The 16,518-nt window shown below is 43.5% G+C and overlaps 1 protein-coding gene across 1 annotated transcript in view; it reads left to right on the top strand.

Moving 5' to 3' along the window:
* The window catches only part of LOC124622898 (cytochrome P450 6k1-like), a 162,568-nt gene that overhangs the window by 122,457 nt on the left and 23,593 nt on the right, over positions 1–16,518 (top strand). Inside the window, exon 7 of the mRNA XM_047148688.1 lies at positions 1,226–1,498. Within this exon, the coding sequence (XP_047004644.1) occupies positions 1,226–1,498 (273 nt within the window). The remainder of the gene's footprint in view (positions 1–1,225; positions 1,499–16,518) is intronic.

Raw genomic sequence — 16,518 nt, 5'->3', positions numbered from 1 at the left:
CTAAGGTCATCAGTCCCCTAGAACTTAGAACTACTTAAACCTAACTAACCTAAGGACATCACACACATCCATGCCCGAGGCAGGATTCGAACCTGCGACCGTAGCGGCCACGCGGTTCCAGACTGTAGCGCCTTTAACCGCTTGGCCACACCGGCCGGCAAATATTACAATGAATTTTAAACTTTTTAAAGGTGAAAATAAAATGGAAATTTTTATGTATATGCAAGAGATACAACATCTTGCACTTTAAGTTAAAAACACTAAGATAAAAGGTAAAACTAAACATTTTAAGAGCACATTTAGAAATATTTGAGCATGACGCCAAAACGCTGATATCTAAAAGAAGCACTTTCCTGGCACTAAAAGGTGGAAGGACCTGCCGTAGGATAGGGTGTCTGTTGTTGAAAGAGAACAGGTTGATCGGCGAGCACGGTAGGAATGTTGTGATATAAGGATGGAGGACGGATGCACAGTATCGATGGGGAAGGAGTGGCTGTTGGTTCAGAAGAGCGGATGGAGTAGAGATGGGTAGGGGTGGTTGGGAAAAGGGTATTGGTGGAGAAAGAAAGGCAGATGGGGGAAAAAGGCGTAAAGAAATGTGGATAAGGGAGGGAGAGGTAGCCCTGATGAGATGGAATGGGTGGGCTGGACTGACAGCTGATAGGATGAGTAAACATCAGAGTGGAGGTCATAATATGGGAGGGGGGGTATGATTGAAGTTTCTTTGGGAGAGTATGTGGAGGGTGTAAGGTGCAGGGTGGGTGAGATGCGTTGGTTAAGGCGCAGCACCGTATGACGACTGGAAAGTAGAGGGGAAACTGTAGGATTATTCGAGTCGAGTTTGCGGATAGTGTAGATTGTTTGGAGGTGTTCAGTATGAGTGAGGAGAGGTGGAAATTTGATGAGTTCGTGCAGAATGCTAGTAGGAGAAGGTAAACGGAAACAGAAGTCGAGGCGGAGTGCATGGCGTTCCAGGATCTAAATGGAATTGTAGAACTTGGGAGGGGTGGAGAACCACGCAACTTTAGCACGGTAAAGGATGGGCCGTATGATGTAAGGGAGTATGAAAACAACTACTGCCTTTACAGTATCAGAGTGCGGTGGATAAGTTATTATGACCGTGAAGCGCAGAATTTAAAAGTGATTTCCTGGGGAAATATTATTGCACTGATGCTGTGCTGTGGAGGCTCAGTCATCAGTAACAGATGAACAACATCTGTGGCAGAGACGCTGCGCAAGTACCCGGCGCTGCCGTACGTGGAGCGGCGTTGCCGGCGGCCGCGCAGCCTGGACACGTCCACGTGCGCAGGTTCAGGTGCGGGGGTTCCCCTGGAGGCGGGCACGCCGCTGTTCGTCTCCACGCTGGGCCTGCACCACGACCCGCGCTTCTTCCCGCAGCCCGACCGCTTCGACCCAGAGCGCTTCTCAGAGGACGCCTGCCGCACCAGGCACCCCTACTGCTACGCGCCCTTCGGCCACGGACCACGCAGCTGCGTCGGTACGTACCAATGAATCCACACATGTGTCACGTGTTCTAATGCGATCACTCTTTTTCGATGATGATGATTATGATGATGATGATTATGATGATGATGGTGGTGATGATGATGGTGGTGATGATGATGGTGGTGGTGGTGGTGGTGGTGATGGTGGTGGTGGTGGTGATGAGTATGGTGGTGGTGGTGATGATGATGATGATGATGGTGATGGTGATGATGATGATGATGATGATGATGATGATGGTGATGATGGAGGATATGGGGCGCTCAACAGCACCGTCATCAGCACCCTTACTAGATGCTGACCTGCCAATTTCGTAGGGGGGGGGGCGGCTGCTTCGAAGGACGAATCGATTCCAGCCCTTCTCCCTTAACGTTGGCAGGTGGCGTACCGGTTTTAGCTTTTAGGAGCGGTCTTAGAAAGAAGTCAGAACAAATCGTTGAACCACTTAGCAGTCCAGACTGGTTTTGGCAACCATTTAGCACTCCAGACTGGTCGTAGAGCTGACCATTAAAACTGTAAAATCAGAAAGGCTAGCAAACAACGAAAATTTAAATTTTTACTTCCTAGTTGGGCAGTATATTAGGAAGTATACATTATTAAACTTGTAGGTGATTTGGGGTATGCAGAATGTAAAACCTCTGGCAGCAACAGAGGCTCTAATCCGGTCGAGTATCACTTTGAACTGAGCTTCAGTGACAGATATGAGTAAATGATTTCACGCCACTTCACTTCTTTGCCTTCACCTGTGGTAACTGTCAAGTGGTGAAGTGCCAGTCTCTTGGCAGATTGTGGCTAGACGTTATCAGTGAGTGGGATATCTGGAGAACGCGCTGGCCAGGGCAACAATCAAACATCCTCTGTGTCGAGGAAGATCAGGACAGTACAGGCAGATCTTGTTGAAAGAAAACTTCACAGACATGTTGAAGGTCAGGCACAGCCACCAGCTTTAACACTTTAGGAATGTAACAGCTACTGTCCAACAGTTTATGGGGAAAAAACCTCTAGATTACTTAACATACATCTTTATTTATAACAACGTTTTGGCTAATACCACTGTTGTTGTTGTTGTTGTGGTCTTCAGTCCTGAGACTGGTTTAATGCAGCTCTCCATGCTACTCTATCCTGTGCAAGCTTTTTCATCTCCCAGTACCTACTGCAACCTACATCCTTCTGAATCTGCTTAGTGTATTCATCTCTTGGTCTCCCCCTACGATTTTTACCCTCCACGCTGCCCTCCAATACTAAATTGGTGATCCCTTGATGCCTCAGAACATGTCCTACCAACCGATCCCTTCTTCTGGTCAAGTTGTGCCACAAACTTCTCTTCTCCCCAATCCTATTCAATACTTCCTCATTAGTTATGTGATCTACCCATCTAATCTTCAGCATTCTTCTGTAGCACCACATTTCGAAAGCTTCTATTCTCTTCTTGTCCAAACTATTTATCGTCCATGTTTCACTTCCATACATGGCTACACTCCATACGAATACTTTCAGAAATGACTTCCTGACACTTAAATCAATACTGGATGTTAACAAATTTCTCTTCTTCAGAAACGCTTTCCTTGCCATTGCCAGCCTACATTTTATATCTTCTACTTCATCATCAGTTATTTTGCTCCCCAAATAGCAAAACTCCTTTACTACTTTAAGTGCCTCATTTCCTAATCTAATTCCCTCAGCATCACCCGACTTAATTAGACTACATTCCATTATCCTTGTTTTGCTTTTGTTGATGTTCATCTTATATCCTCCTTTCAAGACACTGTCCATTCCATTCAACTGCTCTTCCAAGTCCTTTGCTGTCTCTGACAGAATTACAATGTCATCGGCGAACCTCAAAGTTTTTATTTCTTCTCCATGAATTTTAATACCTACGCCGAATTTTTCTTTTGTTTCCTTTACTGCTTGCTCAATATACAGATTGAACAACATCGGGGAGAGGCTACAACCCTGTCTTACTCCCTTCCCAACAACTGCTTCCCTTTCATGTCCCTCGACTCTTATAACTGCCATCTGGTTTCTGTACAAATTGTAAATAGCCTTTCGCTCCCTGTATTTTACCCCTGCCACATTTAGAATTTGAAAGAGTATTCCAGTCAACCTAATACCATTATCAGCTCAGTAATTAAGATTAAAGGGATATGAGAACCAGATACATTTGTCTGTACATTTTCAGACTTTCAAAATAAGAAAAATATAAAGAACAAAAACTTTTTAAAAAGTTTTCTCAACCAAATTTAGAAGCTGTGAAACAGTGTTCAGTGTCAGCATCAATAAAGCTTATGTGTAAGCGCGGCGCCAACTATCAGCTGAAAAATTTGGTAAATGACAGATGAGAGGTGGCGCTAGTCTGTGTGCCATGCCTGAGGAGCTAATTTTATAAATGTGCAACTACAATCCTTTAAGTCGTCTTTTGTAATTTAGACGCTGTCTCTTCCGAATTTCTGAGCCGAGTTGACGGTTGGCATCCGATTCAGGCATAGGTTATATTGATACCAGATAGGGTTGATAGAAGAGATAGAGAAGATCCAACGGAGAGCAGCGCGCTTCGTTACAGGATCATTTAGTAATCGCGAAAGCGTTACGGAGATGATAGATAAACTCCAGTGGAAGACTCTGCAGGAGAGACGCTCAGTAGCTCGGTACGGGCTTTTATTGAAGTTTCGAGAACATACCTTCACCGAAGAGTCAAGCAGTATATTGCTCCCTCCTACGTATATCTCGCGAAGAGACCATGAGGATAAAACCAGAGAGATTAGAGCCCACACAGAGGCATACCGACAGTCCTTCTTTCCACGAACAATACGAGACTGGAATAGAAGGGAGAACCGATAGAGGTACTGAAGGTACCCTCCGCCACACACCGTCAGGTGGCTTGCGGAGTATGGACGTAGATGTAGATGTAGAACTGAATGTTGTTTTACCATTCTAAGTTTTGGTGAGTGAACTTTTTAATTTTTTTTTATTTTTCATTTTTTGTTGCCTGATAATGTATAACAAAAACCTCTCGTTCTTATGTTCCGTTAATCTTAATTCGAGCTCTCATGATGGCAGTACCCAAAACCTTATACACCTGTCAGCCAAAACATTATGACCACCTACCTTATAGCCGGTATGTCCATCTTTGACACGGATAAAGCGGCGACGACGCGTCTTGAAATGGAAGCAGTGAGGCCTTGGTAGGTTGCTGGAGGGTGTTGGACCCCATCTCCACACACTAGTCACCTAATTCCCGTAAAGTCCGGGAGGGGGGAGGGGCGGGCGATGAGCTCTGACGTCACGTTCAATCACATTCCAAATGTGTTCGATCTGGTTCGGAGGGGAGGGGTGGAGGGGGGAGGGGGAGAGCTTGGGGGTCAGCACATCAATTCGAACTCGCCACTGTGTTCCTCGAACCACTTCATCAAACTTCTGGCCTTGTGACATGGCGCATTGTCTTTCTGAAATATGCCACTGCCATGGGGAAAGATGAACGTCATGAAGGGCCGTACGTGGTCTGCAACCAGTGTGCAGGTGGCCTTGCATGAGCTCCACTGGACCCTTGTATGGCCACGCGAATGTTCCCCATAGCTAATGGAGCCGCCGCCAGCTTATATTCGTCCTGCAGTACAGTAGTCAAGGAGCTGTTCCCCTGGAAACGACGGATTCGCGCCCATCCACCAGCATGATGAAGACGGTATCGGGAACCATCAGACTATGCAACGCTCTGCCACTGCGCCACCGTCCAGTGCCGATGGTGAAGTGCCCATTTTAGTCGTAGTTATCGGTGTCGTGATGTTAACATTGGCACATGCGTGGGTTACCGGCTGCTAATGGACATCATTAGGAGTGTTCGTTGCACTGAATGTTCAGACACACTTTTGCTCTGCCCAGAATTAAAGTTTGATGTTAGTTCCGCCACAGTTTCCGCCTGTCCTGTTTTACCAGTCTGCCCAGCTTCCGACACCTGTAATGAGGGATAGTCGCCCAACCCCCGACATCTGGATATGGTTTCTGTGGTGTCACCGCCAGACACCACACTTGCTAGGTGGTAGCCTTTAAAACGGCCGCGGTCCGTTAGTATACGACGGACCCGCGTGTCGCCACTATCAGTGATTGCAGACCGAGCGCCGCCACACGGCAGGTCTAGTCTAGAGAGACTCCCTAGCACTCGCCCCAGTTGTACAGCTGACTTTGCTAGCGATGGTTCACTGTCTGCATACGCTCTCATTTGCAGAGACGACAGTTTAGCATAGCCTTCAGCTACATCATTTGCTACGACCTAGCAAGGCGCCATATTCAATTACAAGAATGTATTCTGAACAGATAATGTTGTGAATCATGTACCGTCAAGAGCGACGTTCATCATTAATAGATTAAAGTTAAGTATCAAACTAATTACGTCCGCTTTCTGAATTCTAATTCCTTGTCATGTCCCAGACCTCACATCAGTATAGTTCTTCCCTCCTCACGCCAGCCTGCGTGAGCTAAAACGCATGCATTTCGGCCTCCACTAGTAACACGGTATTGGCTCTTCAGCCAAGACAACAGTTTCACCTTGGGTTCGCCACGTGTTGAAGACACCACAGCACTCCTCGAACACCCGACAAGTCGTGTAGTTTCCGAAATGCTCATGTCGAGCCTCCAGGCCATCACAGTGTCCAGCAACCTAGACAGGTTCCTCACAAATTATTTACCATGATCGTGGAGGCGTTCAGGAATTTTATTTGCCTTGTTAATACGGTGCTGTCCAAACTGCCGGCTATACGAACCAGAGGTGATCGTGTTGTATACCCAATGGCATACCATCACGCTAGTTGTTGGGTCCATATAACGATGCCGAATGTAATCTGGCAAGTTTCATTCTCTCAGAGCCTCCACTTACAGATACGTCCTTGTGATGCAGTACACAGAACCAAGACTCATCTAAAAAGACAACATGGTGCCACTCCTGTGTACAAGTGGGCGCACCGCTGTGGCCGCTGCTGTGTCAAGGCAAGGCGGAAGAACGGTCGCCGTTCTGATAGCCAGTAGTGCTCCAAGCGTCATCACAGTGACCGTGTGGGTAGTCTGCTTGGTGCAGAAAAGTCCGTTTCCTGAAGCAAGGTAGGTGCTGTGACTGTGAAAAAATGCGTCTGTCCTTTGAGGCTCTGGTTAAAGGTCATTAAAAGATACTCAGATAACAAAAGTCATCAATTAGCGATGTGCAGACATACAGATGGCTGTAGTACAGCCTACACGAGGTATAAAAGGACAGTTCATTTGTGGAGATGTTATTTGTACTAAAGTGATTCATGTGAAAAGGTTACCTATTTGATTATGACCGCACGACGGGAATTAACAGACATTGAACGCGTAGTGTTGTCAGTGCTAATACACAAGCACCACTACGTGATATAACTGCAGAAATCAATATGGGACATACCACGAATATATCCGTTAGGACAGCGCGGCGAAATGTGGAGTTAATGGGCTATGGGGCAGCACACGGCCGATGCTAGTGCCATTGCTAACAACACGACATCGCCTGCAGCGCCTCCCCGGGGCAAGTGCCTATGTCAGTTGGACCGTAGACGACTGGAAAACCGTGGAGTGGTCAGATGAGTCCTTATTTCAGTTGGTAAGAGCTGATGGTGCGGTTCTAGTGTGATGCAGACCCCACAAAGCCATGCACCCCAGTTGTCAACAAGGCACTGTACAACCTGGTGGTGGGCTGTGTTTACATAGAATAAACTAGATGCTCTGGTCCAGCTGAATCAAATGAGACCATTTTCAGCCATTCATAGACCTTATGTTCCCAAACAACGATGGAATATTCATGGATGACAATGGGTCATGTCACTGGGTCACAATTGTTCGCGACAGGTCTGAAGAACATTCTGGACAATTCGAGCGAATGATTTGGCCACACGGATGACCTGACATGAATCCCATCGAATATTTACGGGACATAATCGAGAGGTCAGTTCGTGCACGAAATTCTTCATAGGCAAGACTTCCGCAATTATGGACGGCTACAGAGGCAGCATGACTCAATATTTCTGCAGGAGACTTCCATTGACTTATTGAGTCCAAGCCACATCGAGTTACTTCACTACACCGGGCAAAAGGAGGTCCGACACGATATTATGAGGCATCCCATGACTTTTGTCACCTCATGAGAGGCTCACAAAAGATGCAGCAATCAGCAGGGAAGATATCCATAGACTGAAGGATATGACGCAAGGTACAGTAGAGACATTGGGAACCATGGATCCGCAATTACTATTAACAAGGAAAGATGCAGTGAAGCACAGGCTTCACGTCATAGAGAGAGGATTGGATATTCGGTATGATGGTCCAGTAGGAAGCAACTTTCTGAGGAAAAAGAAGGTTGTGATTAATTATGGATGGAAGGCGATCAGAATAAAGTGTCAAAGTTTTCCGCTGCTGACAGTGAAGGGGACAGAAACAACACCGAAAGCTTTTTAAAAGCACATTGGATGTGTGGCAACTAAGGCGATGGGGAACGAATTAATAGACAATGCAAAAAGTGATATGTAATGACAGAAGATATGCTTTCAGACAGTCCTTGACTCAGACAGAAAAGAAAATGAAAATGAACAGAAATAGTAGATGGCAAAAAGGATCTACGAATAAGAGGATAAGACGCAAGTGGATCACAGATAAGATGGAACAGTGTACATCACAGGATGGCGAAGGAAAATGTAAGATATGCATATCAAAGCAAGTCGTGGGTTAAAGAGGCAAAATAACGTAGCACCGGAAAGTGATAACAAAGAAAAGATTTTAGAAATATGTGCAGAAACAGCTTTGAATCCAAATAACAAAAAAGAAGTGATCAATCTGCAAGAGAAGGTAGTGTCAGGAGCATACATTGCCAATTAGATGTGCAAATAGAGCATCGGGAATGTTCGCCTTGGTTAGAGAAGCAATCTGAACTGTTCATTTGAATAAAGAAGAGCAATCAGAATTGTAGAAACCCTGTAACGTCTATTGCAATGTATTTTCTCTATAGAAAGTTGAACAAAATTTCGGTGAGAGAAGCTTTTCCAATCCCCTACATAAGTGGGATATTGGACCAACTGGTGAAAGCCAAGTATTTCTCCACTTTAGATTTGGCCATTGGATATTATCATATTTCAATGGAACCAGCAGAACGATAAAAGACAGCGTTTTGTGTAAATTCTCAATAATGTGACTACAAAAGGATGCCAATGCGACTAAAGAATCCACCAAGTACGTTTAGGAGACTAATGAATGTTGTTTTGGTAGGATTTCAGGGTGCCAAGCGACAGTTTTTAGGAATTATAGTGATCACTGTTGCTAGAAGAGAAGCGTGGGAAGCAGTTCCGGCACAAAAGAAGATCGGCGCTGATTTGTCAGTCGACTACGCTTCACTGTCATTGAAGAAGGCTGAAATAAGTTCTCCTGCAACTAAGTTGCAGTGCTTAGGAATTGTGTTGGCCGTACAGCAGTTTCATCTATACGTTTACGGGAGACATTTTACTATAGTAACAGATCACAGGCCACTGACATGGATTTTCAGTGTCAAAGTTCCCTCATCAAAACAATGGGATTGAAACTAGAGACGTATTTTTAGACACTGTGTCGTTTATTAACTCAAAAACCTTAGTGAAAATGAAGGTGTATTAAGTCAAATGCGCTATGATGATGTAGAGTATATAAATGAAAGTACGGAACACACAAGAGTGATTAGGGAAAGCCAAGAACACAGAGAAGAAAACGAGGAATTTAGCGCAGAGCAAAAGGCCGAAATCATGAAGGAAATGTATGATAATCCGCTAGAAATAAATCAATGGATGCCCAGAACTTAGGTCAAATAAAACTTACTAGCAGTGGAAAGATATGGACAGACACACAGAAGAATGTATTAGGAAGTGTGACAAACGCGAAAGGAATAAGTTCATGCAGAACAAGACAAAGACCATCTAGTAATTACAGACACACTGGCAGCAGTACTTGAAAAATTTTAAATGAACATTGTAAGTCCGTTAGATACAAGGGCAACTGGCAGTAAATACGTCTTGACATTCTTAGCTGACCTGAGCAAGTTCACAGAACCAGTACCATTTGAGAGAAAAGAAATCGAGACAGTGACGCAGAAATCAGTAGAAGAAATTGCGCTGAGGCACACAATTCCGTCAGTGTTGTTGGCCGACCAGAGATCGAATTTTTAAGCGAAGTCTTCAATAGAGTAAGTAAACTATTAAGGATCCAGAAGAGCCAGACCACAGCTTTTCACCCAAAGACAAATGAGGCTCTCGAGAGAACACACAGACGCTGGTGGAATATTTATGACACATCATTAGAGAGGACCATAGTAATTGGTATTTTTGTATTTAATACAGCATCTCATAGTTGCACTAACCGGCCGGTGTGGCCGAGCGGTTCTAGGCGCTTCAGTTTGGAACCGCGCGACCGCTACGGTCGCAGGTTCGAATCCTGCCTCGGGCATGGATGTGTGTGATGTCCTTAGGTTAGTTAGGTTGAAGTAGTTCTAAGTTCTAGAGGACTGATGACCTCAGATGTTAAGTCCTATAGTGCTCAGAGCCATTTGAGCCATAGTTGCACTGGGTACAAAACGCTGGAGTTAATGTTTGGAAGAAAGATAAACATTCCAGTAGTTCTAAAGAAAGAGAAAAGAAATTCTGGATATTATTATGATGTTATGTAGATAAGTTGCGAACTGGAATAAGCGGCGCATCGAGTAGCGTGAGAAGGGATAAAAGAAGGCTCACTATGATAAGACAGAGAATCCAATAATATTTAGGACAGAAGAGGTCCTTTTGTATGGCGAGACCATAAGAAGGGATCGTTTTAGGAAGCTAGATGCACAATTCCGAGGACCATACAAAGTGTAAGCAGTAACCAATCCAATTTTACAATTAACTTGCCTAGAAGTAGACAGTTGAAAGTACTTGAAAACGGGAGGAAAACCTCATGAATGACAAGAAGACTCGAGAGGAGACAGTAGCATGAAGAAAATATTTTGGTCCAAACGATACTGATTTCATGGGCATTGATCCTGCTATGTGAATGGTTGAGCACCAAATCCTGTGAACTTGCAGAGTTGATCTGAAAGATAGAAGACTGACCTGGGATTTATTAGCAACTTATGGACAATATAGAGCTCATGGATAAAGTGCGGAAAATTGTCACATATATGAACCTGAGTATGTTTGATGAGAAATTCCATAGAGTGGTCCGAGTAGGAAAAAAGGCGACCCAGCACTGCAGAAAAACTTTAACCAAATTAAATATCGGTAGAATAGAATGTAATCTTCAATGTAATGAGACTGGTAGTAATGTAGTCAGATTAGAGTAAACTAAAGACGTAGTTCAGCAATTAACCAACCGTAGCTCCAGATCCAGGTAGGGAAAATACTGTTTGAAGGGTTCTCGGGCGTCCAGCTGGATACGATCGTGGAATGTTTACGATATTTCGGCTTATAACCATTCCACCATCATCAGATGGTGCTGATGCATCAGTCCTAAATTCATTTGACACTAGCTGCAACATAAGGCTGGTCGCAGCGCCACAGATTCCATAAGGGCGACGAAGGTTGGCCAATATGAATTAGCTTTGGATCCCTTCCGTTTCCGCAGTAGGTACTGTAACGTTCCATATGCATAGTGGCCAAGCGGCCCTTGCTTCCTCGTTCACGCCGCACCGTCAGCTCGAGGAAACGGACCCAACTCACTGTAGCGCCATCGTCTTAGGTCTCTCCCGGCGACCCTTCTTTGAAAACTGCTAATCCTGCCCCGTTTCAGTGGAGCAGAAAAATTTCTTATATCGATCGGCTAAGATAACGGAGCGTTAATAGATCGAGGAAGCGACTCTCACGGCTCAATGGACCACATGTAATTGTTACTTAATAAATATGGCTTAGAGGACAGTATATGTGGATATGAGCTGCACCACTGAATGGTGGGTTCTGCCTCTTGTTCACTCTGAAAAATGAATGGTTCTGGAAAATTATTTTTAAAATTAATTGTACATGAACTCCACCAAGTTTTCCAAAAGGGCTTCATTTTCAGAGTATTCTTTATAACTTTGAAAGTGGTAAAGAGCAGTAATCAGTCGTCGTTTCCGTTCAGCTTTAATAAATTTTCTTCGTTTGAAAACATGTCAGATCGCGTAAGGCTACACTCGTTTAAAACGACGGCTACATTTGTGGCATAGAGCTCTGCGATGGTCGGGTTACATCGACACGTGTTTTATGTTGGCCAACACGGAGTTGGCCCGAGGCGCATGCCAGCCGTCTCTCTGTGGCTTAACGCACAGGTTATCACTGATCACCTCTGCACCCGCTGCCCTGGACTCTCTTCGCGTCTCCTGCAGCTTGTCTGCTTCAAAAACAACCGTAAAAATCAACTGGCAAGTTATGCTACTGTGCCTAGTACTATCCCAGCACACGATAATCTTGTCTTGATGTGTCACAAATGGCTCAAATGGCTCTGAGCACAATGGGACTCAACATCTGAGGTCACCAGTCCCCTAGAACTTAGAACTACTGAACCTGCGACCGTAGCAGTCGCGCGTTTCCAGACTGAAGCCCCTAGAACCGCTCGGCCACTACGGCCGGCTGTATCACAATGATTAAACCTTAGAATGGAAGTGACTGCGCGACCAAGGAAAATTTATTATAAATGTACTTCAGCTTGATGTCTTAGTTCAATTTATTTACTCACAAATCAAAATCTATGTGCCAATCCTGACAGTCAAACTCGTTACTCATTATCTCACTCACATCCCGTTGCCTCATGTTGCTCTACCGTAGGTCTGTCCATGTGATGGTCTATGTAAGATGTGCACTATCCGTAATAAGTTCAGAGTGGGAGGCATGATCAAAATTAGACAACACGAATCAGCTGTACAGCCTGATGAATGTACGACAATAACACAGAGGAGGACACAATTCGTAGCATAATTATGGTCAGGACAGCTCAGCACTCAATTGGCGAAGCTGGCATATCACAAATCCACAAAGCAACTCAGGAAATAAGCAAGGACGTAATTAACACCTGACTGTAAGCCAAAAAATCTCATAACTTCTGCAGTGTGTTCACTGATTATGCAGAAGACAACATCCCTAAATCGTTCTCATACCACACACAAAAATCACACCTCCCTTCACAATATGATTCGCTACACCATTTGGAACTTTAAACAACTGGCAGAAACTATAGGGTTCCTTAAAGATAGAGACATAAATTCGCAACGGAATTTATTACACACCTCGTGGACAGAAAGCCAAAAGAAAATGAGGTAGTGCGCCATGAGAAAATTTTAGGGGAAAGAGACAACACATTTTCTTACACTACATGTTTTACGCTACCGAAAGAGAAAAATCAGGATATGCTGACGATTCTCGCTGATAGTAGCTGCACTTCATTATTTAAAACATTTGCAAAACAGGAAGTATGCTCATGTAACCTGGAATCATTGCATCAAGCAGTTTTGAGACTGACAAAAGTACACACACACACACACACACACACACACACACACACACACACACACAGAGTAATGTCCAACAAAAAAGAGATCGGCGAAGTACGTCTAGTATCAATCACCTACCCACACTTTTACCTCTGACATTCCCCCCCCCCCCCCCAAATAAACATAAACAAATTATAGCAATCGCAGGTGTCATGATAAAAAGATTACATAAAGACTTATTGCTAAAAACGAACAAGAACTTTACCAATTTTAAAATCTATCCTGGGACACACTGGTACTTCAGTGTTGTCCATCGTGGCCAACAAGTTGACACTACATCGTCATATTTTAATACGTTCAGAGCGTATACGTGGCCACTATCTATCCTCGTTTTCTGTACTATGTCGACTCATACTTGTTGACTCCGGTCTGGAATCGCATGCCGAATTTCTACTACACTGCTCATTAAAAGCTTGGAATACTGTTTTAAAATGTAGTCTACGATACAAGACGTCTCATTGACCTAGACACTTCTTGCATTATCCAGTTAAGAGCCCATATACCGGACGGTGGTTTACTACTGGTGTGCTTTGTGGCCGTTTTACAGTCACGTAAACGTAAAACGCTGCCGCAGCGGCACACCGCGAGTAGTCCAGTATCAACAGCAGCTTCATTCAGTTTCTGTTCAGCACTGCAGTAGCAAGCCACGTAGAGACATACAACATTTTGATGGAGTAAGGACAGGGGCTTTACTTTCAGCTAGTCATACAAATCAAGATGAAGCCGATCGCTCATATATCACTCAAACTGGTGTGTCTGAGGTGTGGAGACATTACAGAGAGGCGGGTAACGTGAACGATAGACCTGCAGATTAATCTGCAAGCTACAAAATAGAACAAAAGTAATTGCTACAACTTCTGCACTCGCAAGATATGTCTTACTTTAACTTCCTAAAACGCGATATCAAAAGAAATCAAAAAGGTCGCCCTGTTCTGGATCGGATTGGAAGAGCGCAAGTGCAATGTTCTTTATAAAACAAATCTTTGAACATGCAAGACGAGTGCAATTCTCGTTCTTTTCTCTGAATTCTTAATATAACTGATCGCTGAGCTTGGTCACTATGTATAACGATAACGCCGTTACTGTGGTAACAAGCAGCTTAAGTGTAGGAAAAATTGTAGCACAGTATAAAGGATCTTGGTATGTACCTCAAGACTGAGATTAACAGATATCAATTTGCTTTAACAGACAAAAATCGCAGTATAAATTAACAGAGAGCAAAGTTCTCCGAAACCCAAATGAAATTACAAAGTGATACCTTCATTGTCGGGAGGTAGTAAATAATGTGGAAGACTGTACGGAAAAATCACAAGATCTGTTCATCTGTGCAGCTCACCAATGCAAACGATACGACAAGACGTCACAAATTAAACCAAAGTAAACAAGTATTTTGACGAAGTAAGCAAGTAGCGAGCACTTTAGAATATTGATTCCACTACCACAATTGCGACACTTACATTCCCCAGAATCAGCAAACCATGCGCTCATCAGCAGCAAACAGCGGGCATGAGATGAGTAACCCTTATGTTGGGTGACGTCTGAATGACCACGAAACACAGATTTCCATCCAAAAGGTCTATATGGAGGGGATGACTCAATGCTGTTGCCTATGTGAGGGACGGGAATATTGCTTATTTCATGTAAAAACGGGGAAACTGGCAGAAACGTACCACTCTCAGCATGCAAAATGTACCCTAACAAATAAGTGGTTGGTACTGGGATGTAGCAGTGTTCCTTCGATTGATCTCCACGCCTAGCACGGTCGTGAGACGACTCAGACCATCTGGATGTATCAAATTTTGGAGTGAAAGCAATGCACCTTCTCACCTTGGTCATTTGACGCCTCGGTTTCTCGTCCTTTGTGCCGGAACAGAATAGGCAAAAATGTTGCGCTCAGTTATTCCCTGGGATGGCAGAGGCCCTACTGCAGTGAAAAACTCCCAGCTCCCAAAGCACCTTTGTCCCCCCTAATGAGATTCACGACTGCCTTCTGCTGACAAAGAGGACCAAGAAGCGACACTCAGAGAACACATTCCTACTGATAAAAGTGCAAAGCTTTCCTCCTAGCATATGTGCCAGTACATTTTAAATGAAATCAACGATGAAATGGTGGCAAAAATGAATCAATATCACGTAGCAATATGTGATAGTAGTGTCAACAAGTAAAAATAATTTTTGAGACACAAAGTGTACAAAAATCCCACTGAAGATCTTTATGTAATAACGAAACTATAAAACGTGGCGCTGCATAATGCGGAATTCCTCTTCAGATTGACTTTATACACTGGTAAAAATATGTTTGTGAATAAAAATACCTTAAAGTAACGTCAATAAAAGTAAATTTGCTAGTTGGGAACGCAGTGGCGGTTGTTATACAAATTTAAAGTGCAAAAATGCATTACAAACGACCTCATAAAAAAATGTATTCGATCTTGAACTTGGCGATTTTGTTAGTATATAGAAAAATCGCTGCAAATGGGAGTATTTTCTACTTCTTTTTACTAGTTTAAAATGTTTTCTTGTCGTGTAGGATCGATGTCTCTCTCTCTCTCTCTCTCTATGCTCCTTCTCTGTGTCTATTTTTATCTGCCCATCTGTCTCTTTGTTTCTTTTTTGGACCGTACCTAAGTGGCGGAACTTGTTGTACTGATGGACAAGATCTTACTCGCCCTGTATTGTCTGAATCATGAAGGGTTTGATGCAGTTATACAGAGAGATTTCCTTAATAAGTTGTCAAATGTAAAAATACGTGAATGATGCAATTCACATTAGACTTTATCGTGAGAACAATAAATAAAGAAATAAAGGAATCAGGCAGGAGGATTCCATATCACAAATACTGTTCCCTTAAGCACTAAAGAAAGCTTTCAGATTCTTAACCTATGGAAATGACAAAGGAATTCGAGTTACTTCAACGTAGTTGGATCAGTTGCGTTTTGTTTACGACAGTGTTGCACATTTCATCTCTACTAGAGATCAGCGTTGACACTAGTGGAAGAATTAGGTACAGAAAGTTTGAGAGATAGCCTGAGAATTAATTATCAGGTGAGTAAAATATGTAAGATATATATCGAACAGAAAATTATAGAAATTGAGTATGAAGTCATAAAACCAACTGAATTCCTGAATTTAGAGGCGTTGAATACGATCACATGACTGACTGGAAAATACTCGTAAATTAACAGAACAGTAAATCTGCGTATTTCAGAACCAAGTGTCTGAAACGGAACGTTAATACCTACTGTGTATTACGATGTTTAAATTGTGATATCTGGAAATGAAATCCACCGCAGAAACCGTCCAAGATCTCAGGGCGTTACTCAGTTGCCAGCAGAGATATGCATGGTGAGAACTACTGGGAGATCTAGGCAAACAAATCATCATTGGTTCAGGTAACTCAGTTCAACGAGTTACACGAAAGAAGTACGAAAGCCTTCTGAAACTAATCCGTCCGGATTTTTTATATCCAAACTCTTGGAGATCTTTTACATAAAACATACGTCATT

Source organism: Schistocerca americana, chromosome 7 (genome assembly GCF_021461395.2).
Source record: "Schistocerca americana isolate TAMUIC-IGC-003095 chromosome 7, iqSchAmer2.1, whole genome shotgun sequence".
In the NCBI taxonomy this organism is placed as follows: domain Eukaryota; kingdom Metazoa; phylum Arthropoda; class Insecta; order Orthoptera; family Acrididae; genus Schistocerca; species Schistocerca americana.
Note: the sequence above shows the minus strand (reverse complement) of the source record. Positions and strands in the feature narration are given on the sequence as shown.